At 28.4% G+C, this 8,900-nt stretch overlaps 1 protein-coding gene across 1 annotated transcript; it reads left to right on the top strand.

Moving 5' to 3' along the window:
- Nucleotides 1-1,822: 1,822 nt before the first annotated feature.
- Nucleotides 1,823-8,439, top strand: LOC145743195 (uncharacterized). Its single transcript, XM_082561110.1, has 3 exons — nt 1,823-3,297; nt 3,460-3,533; nt 3,913-8,439. Exons 2-3 carry the CDS (start codon nt 3,474-3,476, stop codon nt 6,499-6,501), a joined length of 2,649 nt encoding a protein of 882 aa, XP_082417236.1. The 5' UTR covers nt 1,823-3,297; nt 3,460-3,473; the 3' UTR covers nt 6,502-8,439.
- The last annotated feature ends 461 nt before the right edge of the window (nt 8,440-8,900 follow it).

Here is an 8,900-nt window from a genome sequence, read left to right as displayed (position 1 = left end):
TAAAAATGATTATATTATGCGCATTTTAAAAACATTAAGAATGTTTTTTTAAATATATTATGGATATTCCACCACTTAAAAATTTTATAAAAACATAAAAATTTTATTATAAACTATAAACACAATGGAACTGGAAACTGGTAAAAAAATATAAAAAAACATATATTAGTGCAGTTTAAGCTGCCTATATTTTTGTAACCATAAACCATATAATAAGAAGTGTTAAGATATCTTTCCTTATTTGTCGCAAATATATAAGATATACTCAAAACGTCGTTGTTTATTAAATTAGGGCGGAAAAGCATTTTGTTTACTGTAAATAGTAATTCGAGAATTAAATTACACATATTAAATTTACTAATTAACATTCATCAATTGAATATACTAATTACCCTATCCTTTTAAACCAGGCGATCGTGTTGGCATAATTTCAGCACTTCCCAATACTAAAGCATGGGGCATATACAACCTTGCTTTAACCACTACAAAATACTTAGGAAAAGAAACAAATCAACAAGCAAAGATCTTACGTAGAAACAATGATGTAACCTACAAATTACCCGACCTAGAGCTGGCAAAAGTTCCCGAGAAACTACAGCTTAAAATAACTGAGCTATTCGAAAATTTATAGTGTGTTGTATATGTAGAGTTAATTTAACTACCTTAAATAATATTGCGTTTAATTTAATAATGATTAAATATGTATATATTATATCACTTAGATTATGTATAATAGCGTGAATAAATATGTTTATAAAAGATTAGAATAAATAATTTTAATATAACAGGCATTTATTTTTTTTAAAAAGCATATAAAAAGTAAATAATGTACGTTAAAAACTAACAGCCAAAAACAAAATTTTTTATTACACTTTTTTCTATCACCTTAAGGTGAGTTTTTAATAATATTTTATCGAACAGGGTGCGCTAGTGAGCCATGTTTAACCCCAAACTTTGTGAATAAACACCGCACATTATCCAGGCCAATTAATTAAAAATGGGTAATTCCTTCTTTGTAAAATATTAAATATGCAAAGTGTAATTGAAATGTCAAAAAATTGAAACGAGTTATAATAAATTTCATACTTGTCATGTCAAAATAAAAATTAAAAAATATTAATTGAAAAATGATTCGTTACTGTACTTGCCCTACCATGTATTCTTTAGCTTCCCCACGCTTATAAAATATATTCGAAGGCATAAACAGGTCAACAGACCTCGCCTTTATATACTTTTAATTCCTTGAATTTGGGAAATTATATCTAAAGTTTAAACAACATTAAGTAATAGTCAATATGTACAAACGTACACAAGTTGGTCTATTTTACTGTTACCTAAAATTGTACGATATTACCCGCGATTTATGACCTAAATACGATGTAATTTCCCTTGATAGGTAACCTTAAAGTTGATTGATTTCACAAAGTAGTAACTGTTACCAGTCTCGTGTGGTAAAACAATTTTCGAAACTTAATAATAGTTTTGCAATAACCTGACAACACATTTTAAACTTTGTAGTTCGTTCACTTGATTCATATTTATTTCTTGAAACCAAGGTGATTTATTCAATTTAAACAACAATCCCAACACATCTTCAATTACACACAAAATCTTCAGGTGGGTTTCAAATTTTTTTTAAATGCGCAAGTGTTTAGTACATGTTAAATGACAAAGGACCAGTCAATGTTCACACAAGCTTTTTTTATTGTTTCGTTACGGGAAATTTGATCCAAAGTTTAGATAACAACCCTGAAACAGTACAACACCGCAAAAAATTCCTTCAGTGGAAAGTTTTTTAAATTTTTTAATAAGAAACCAACGTTTATGGCAGGGTAAGGTGTATAACAGGTGCAAAATAACTGCTTGCTCATTTACCAACTTTGTGTTTAAAACAATGTTTGTTTTTATTTTAATCTTATTCAATATAGAACAGTTAGTATACTAAAAAACAACTTTAATTTATCTTAGAACTCGTCATACTTGTACAAAAGTAATTTGAATGTTACATTTAAAATTATTAGGTTTAATTATATTATTTAAAAAGATTGTCAATTATTTAATTAGGATTAAAATATATATAAGACAAAATCTCGCCTAAAACCAAAAAAACTAAGTTTTTTTTATATCAACAGCAGCTTATAAAAAGTAGCACTCGTTTAGCAGCCTAGGCAATAAGTCGGTATGCTAGCAGCCTAGGCAATAAGTCGGTATCAGTTATTTATAATACCTAGTAATAAATTGTGATATTATTTAGTGTAGTTTATATAGATTAAATTTATATATTTTACTATTTTATTTGAATATTTTTTTAAACTGTATTCTGTTGAAAAATATTTTTATGTTTTTTTTACAGTCGACTTGTTATTTTAATTAAACGTGACTTTTACAACAATTCTTTTTACATTTTAACACTTGCGTGTGTCTTTCTATTATTTTATAGATTTTGTTTACCCTCCTTTTATTCAAAATGTTTTATTTACACAAGACGCGAAGCGCGCAACGCGAAATTCGGGAATTCGCTTTGCGCTTATAAACTTTTCTTATATTAAATAATTTTTTATATTTTTCTTTAAAAATAACTTATTTTAGTAAATTTTAAAAATTTATAGTATTTTATTTTTTTGGGTGCGTTTACAGTCAAAATATATGTTAATGTAGGTATTTAGTAAAAAATATACCCGTAATTAATCTATGTTAATGTATTTTTTAATAATATAAGTTTGCAAACGTATATAACTTTATATTTCAGAATTAAGTTGCCTTTTTATGGCTATTTTTGCGTACAATTGACACGCGAAATTCGCGTCTGTCGCTTGCGAACAACGCGAAGCGAAAAAGAGAGCTTTTCGGGGAATCCCCGACATAATAGAACAAACGTAAAATTTTGCGTTGCGCGCGGCGCACGCGCTTGGTGTAAACGGGCCTTAACATAGTTTTATGCTACCAAGCCAAAACGCGCAAGCTAAAACATTGTTCGTCGTTACAAACACAATATGCGAATGTTATTTTATTATTTTCGTCGTTACAAACACAATATGCGAATGTTATTTTATTATTTTACAAATGTTATTTTAAATATCGAAAGTAAACTTAAATACAAAGTTTGATACGATCATAGTTTGCAACATAACATGTGCTTGATGATTGAGTTCGTACTAACTAAGATTTATATATTTTAAAATCAAATAATAATTGTGAGTATATCTACAGAACAAGTGATAAAATTTATAAAGTAAATAACCTGCAGCTTTCAAAGATTAATAATCAATAAATTATTTTGCAACTTTCAACAATTCGGTATGTGTGATTATATTTCTTAGTAAGATGTTTAAATAAATATAACTAAAATTAAATGATATATTCAATAACGAAACTTTTTAAAAATTGGTAATTTATTATGTAATTAAACCCATTACTACGTTCCAACAAACAATTCTATTTTTACTATTTTATTTCTAGTCGTTTAAGTAATTATGCCAACCAGTCTCGATACAGGACAATTTCCACCTCCTATCGAAGAACCTTTAGACATTGTAAGTTTAATAATTCTTGTAATTTCTTTTAAATTTCGTAATGTTATACTATTTTTAAATTGTATTTCATGAACAACATTACAATTAGTAAGCCGACAATAAAGTTTATTATCTTAAATATTACAAACCAGTTTTTGCTCTTGTAATTAAAAAAACCATCGTTATAACCTACTTGTGAAAAACAAACCAGTACAAAAATTAAAAAAAATAAATAAATAAATAAACTAGATAATTTATCAAGGCAACAGTCGTTTATTTACTTAAACAATTCGACGGCGTTGAATTAAAGTTTTTGGTAAAAATTCTATAAGTAAACTTTTAAACATTTTATTAGCTTATTTATTAAACCTATCTTAAAAAGGATATTCCAACTTCTTAGATAAATTCCATCGATTCGGTGACTAATGCTAAGAATAAATTTGATCAATATCGAGTTGTACAACTGTATGGGAAAAATGGTGTCGGCAAAAAATACACAGCCGAGTTTCTTCTAAGTAAAACTTTTAATACTTGGTACATTAAGATTGATGATAAACCATCAATGATTTCCGAGTTTACCCGTATTGGTAAGCATTATTTTCCACAATTTCCTTTAAGCGAAAACAACATATTTGAAGAACTAGTCGAAATTCTCAATGACGTAAATGTTAAAGTCATTGTAGGAATAACTTTGACTCAAACATTTCTACAGGATAGAGATGCAATTTATCTTCTTAGAAACGGAATTCGAAAAGTAGATACTAGAAAAAGAGACGGTGTTAAGCTTTTGTTTGTAACTAAGGAAAAAGACGTTATTTTTACAGATTATGAATCTAGAGCAATGAGGAAATTTCAAACAGTAGAAGTTACTGGATTCAACGCAAATGAAGCAATTACATTTTTGCTTAAACCACTTCCTTATACAACTGATTTAGATGCTACATCTGATGGTCCTTCAGACGAAGACAAAAAATACGCTACAGAACTTGCTAAGTATTTCAACAATACACCCATTTGTTTGTATGCTGCTCGCTTATTTTGCAAAAAGAAAAATTTACCATACAAATATTACCTTTTAATGTTCAGATGTAATCCTACAAGGAAACGGATAGAAATTGACACTCTTCAATTGTTAAACAAAGAAGACAATAAAAAAGCAAATTGCTATGCTGTCATTACCAACTTAGATAACTCAGGTAATAACACATATTGTGCCCTTACAGAAGCAGATGAAAAGGCTGAAAAACTTTTAAAAGTTTGGAGTTATTTTAAGCACGAAAAATTACCTGTGATATTAGTATCGAAAATTTTGCAACTGGTGCAAAATAACACAAACATCCAGTACATGCCAGATGACATTCATGCATTAAACATTTTGGACACCTACGACGTTATTTCTTGTCTTAGAACTAAAAAAGACATACATTTTACATCGTTTGACTATCCGCATGGATACGTTACAATTCCAGAATTTGTCTTACAAACTAATACAGAAAGTCTTCACGTTGCAATTGATTCTATCATAGGAATTTTGGGAAAAGATAATCGACAACTTCAAGGAAAGGAGCTATTAAGAGATTTAACTGACCATCTACAATCCTTGTGCGAGAAATTGAAAATGGAACGTAGTGATTTAAATGACAAAAAAGAAAATTTTCTTCTTTCTATGAAAATTTTTCGAGTTTATGAGCTGTTGGGCAAAATACAAGCCAATCAAAGAGAATCCCTGGAACCTCTGTTAACTGCGGCTGAATTTGCATGGAAGTTAATTCGTTTTATTAAGAACAAAAAGTGGCAGAAATTCTGGATAAATTTGTTTAAACTTTCTGACAATGATAAACTGTTAGAATACAAAAAAGAAGTCGACCCGGAAAAAGTGGCGCATTCTCTTGTTCAGATATGTTCCGAAGCAACAAAAAATGTAAATGACGATCATCTTGAAACATATGTTCTTCAAACCTTAAAGTTAAATCCAGATAACTTTGAGCATTTTGTTGCAAATATCACCAAAAACGACCCTGCGACCTCAAAAGAAAATGCTCGAGGCAGGCTAAAAAGTATTCAAGATGTAGTAGACGGAAAACATTCACCTAACCGTGGTCACCTGAAACTTTTACGGGAAACAAACAACCTTCTCACAATAAAAAACCTAAAAAAAGTGTTTTTTGCTGAACGGCTTGCAAGTATTTTCCACATTTACGGAAGACAAGTCTTGTACCGAAAAGAAGAAATGGATTTGATTGACCAAAAGAAATGCGAGTATTATGCAGAGCTGGCACTACAAATTGCCGTAAAAATTAAAAAGGATACTGAGATTGGTTTGCTGCAAGAATATATTACCCGCGCGAATTCCATAATACCACGTGAACTGCAACAGCCAAATTCGAAATGGGATAAAGTTTACAAAAAAGCAAACAACCTTCTGCAAAATCCAGGCGACCTTTTTGAAGAAGGAAAGTATAAGTTAGTTTATGGTACACCTTATACAAAACTTAATGCCTACAGATATATCGTAAAGGCGCACTGCAGAGCTCTTAAAAATAGAAGCTTTGAGGAAATGGATGAAGGAACAAAATCAACTTGGAATCAAGAATGCAAAAAATTAAAAAAATTGGCAAAGCAAAATTTTCGAATTAATATAGCTACAGGCTGTATAATTCAGGCTATGAAATACTACGGCGTAACAGGTCAGTACGAAAAGGCATTTAATGCTTTTGATTTGGCCTGGAGACCTGATACCGGCCACCCCGAAGAAAACATCGGAATAGTTTCAGCAAATCTAAATAGAAGAGCGTGGGCAATCTATAACCTTGCATTGACAACCACCGAATATTTAAAAACAAGACCAAGTGTTGACGAGAAGAAACTTAGACGGGACTCTGCGCTATCGTTTTACGACAGCAAATTACGCATAGAGTTAGAAAATTTAAAACCCGAAATATTAAAAAAAAGGTTAACTGATCAATTCGATTTATTAAAAAATCTATGAAATCCATACCACAGTAATTTAGCGTTTCAAAATTTTGCATTAGATTTAAAATAGGTATAAACATTACCTAATCACAAGAAAAAACTCTAAAACACCAAATTATTGACGCGCTTAAACGCAAAATTAAAAAAAAAGTTACATTTTAACATTTGGGCCAAAGCTTAAATCCCAACATTTTAGGCTATAGCTCGTTCTGCGCATTAAACCTGTAGTAAAATTACGTAAATGGTAAAAAACGGCTGGTTGCGATTTTTAAAAATATTCTGTTTTGCTGTATTTTGTCGGTGCTTACTTACTAGCTTTTTACCACAAAAAAAAAAAAATTTGTATTTTACAAAAACTAGTAGATGTTATATTTTTGTGTGGTAGTTCAGTATAACTTATTTATGAACTAATTTAATTAGGTGAAAATTACTGAAATTTCAAAATTTGTAATTTAAATTCTTTTTGCCGAAACGCCACATATCATTTTAAAAATATTTGTGTTTAGCAATTTTGTTGTAAAACTCTTTACTAAAAAATAACCTTAAAAAATTTTGTTTAGCATATTTAAGTTGTGTAGTTTTTAAGCTTTTTTATCATTTATTAAACTTTTTTTTTATTATCATAATTTATATTGTTTTTTTGCACTTTTATTTGTTTCTGAATTGTGGATATTTTTTCAGTTTAAAACTAAAATTAAAGCAAGCAATTTTTTTAAAAACTTTTTATAGTTTTTTTATATATATTTATTTAAACAAAAGTAAATATTATTACAAAATCTTTAAAAGAATTGTAGTGTTTATTTCATTTGCTAATTATTTGTTTGTCGTATTGCTTGTTTTTGTGCTAGAATGTCAGTAATTGTTGCTATCCACCACCAAAAAAATAACAAAATTAATGAAAAAAAAAAAATAATATATATATACGCTGTATATTCGCTTATAAAATTGGTGGTTAGCAAATTTTATTTTTTTTATCATCTTTTGAGTATTTTTTATTGCTTGTATTAGCGACACTATCCAAACTTCCACCTTTCAAAATTACTTTAATACTGTATGTAGTAATAATCTAAAAAAATATTATTTTTTTAACCCGAATTTACTTTTCTAAATTGTGCTTATTATCGGCAAATGGTTTAAAATTGATAACATTGTTCATAGTTGTTTTTTAAATAATGAATTTTTATAAAATATTGTAAATTGTGTGCCAATAATTATCAATATAATGTGCTTATTCAAGTAATAACCGTATAATATATTATTATACTGTAAAAAATACCAGTGTGTTGCTTAAGAGAAATATACCTGTAAGCCTAGGTTAATATGCTTAATCAAAACAATGTCTAAAAATGATTATTTAATGTGCGTTTTAAAAACATGGAAAATGTTAAAAATATTATGAATATTCCATTACTGTAAAAAAAATTAAAATACTATTAAAAACTAAAAACATATTGGAAACTGGTATATTAGTGCAGTTTAAGCTGCCTATATTTTTGTAATTATAAACCATATACTGAAAGTGTTAAGATATCTTTCCTTATTTGTCGCTAATATATAAGATATAATCAAAACGTCGTTGTTTATTAAATTAGGGCGGAAAAGCATTTTGTTTACTGTAAATAGTAATTCGAGAATTAAATTACACATATTAAATTTACTAATTAACATTCATCAATTGAATATACTAATTACCCTATCCTTTTAAATCGGGCGACCGTGTTGGCATAATTTCAGCACTTCCCAATACTAAAGCATGGGGCATATACAACCTTGCTTTAACCACTACAAAATACTTGGGAAAAGAAACAAATCGACAAGCAAAGATCTTACGTAGAAACAATGCTGTAACCTACAAATTACCCGACCAAGAGCTGACAAAAGTTCCCGAGAAACTACAGCTGAGATTAAATGAACTATTTGAGAATTTATAGTGTGTTGTGTATGTAGAGTTAATTTAGCTACCCTATATAATATTGCGTTTAATTTAATAATGATTAAATATGTATGTGTTATATCCCTTAGTTTATGAAATCAGTATAATAACGTGAATAAATATGTTCATAAAAGATTAGAATGCATAGTTTTAATATAACAGGCATATATATTTTTAAAAACATATAAAAGGTAAATAATTTACGTTAATAACTAACAGCCAAAAAACAAAATTTATTATAACAATTTTTTTCTATCACCTTAAGATGAGTTTTTATTAATATTTTACCAAACGGGGTGCGCTATGGAGTCGTGTTTAAGCTATGGGGCTTTGTAAATTAACACCGCATATAGGCTTACTGATGGTAAACGGTTAATGTTCTTCTTTGTAATATAATTAAACAACAATATGTAATTCAAAATGTCAGAAAATTTAAACCATTTTTGATAATTTTGTGTAACACTGCCTGTAATATTAAAATA

Source organism: Corella eumyota, chromosome 2 (genome assembly GCF_963082875.1).
Source record: "Corella eumyota chromosome 2, kaCorEumy4.1, whole genome shotgun sequence".
In the NCBI taxonomy this organism is placed as follows: domain Eukaryota; kingdom Metazoa; phylum Chordata; class Ascidiacea; order Phlebobranchia; family Corellidae; genus Corella; species Corella eumyota.
The sequence above is the reverse complement of the archived record's forward strand: the minus strand, read 5'-3'. Positions and strand labels throughout refer to the sequence as shown.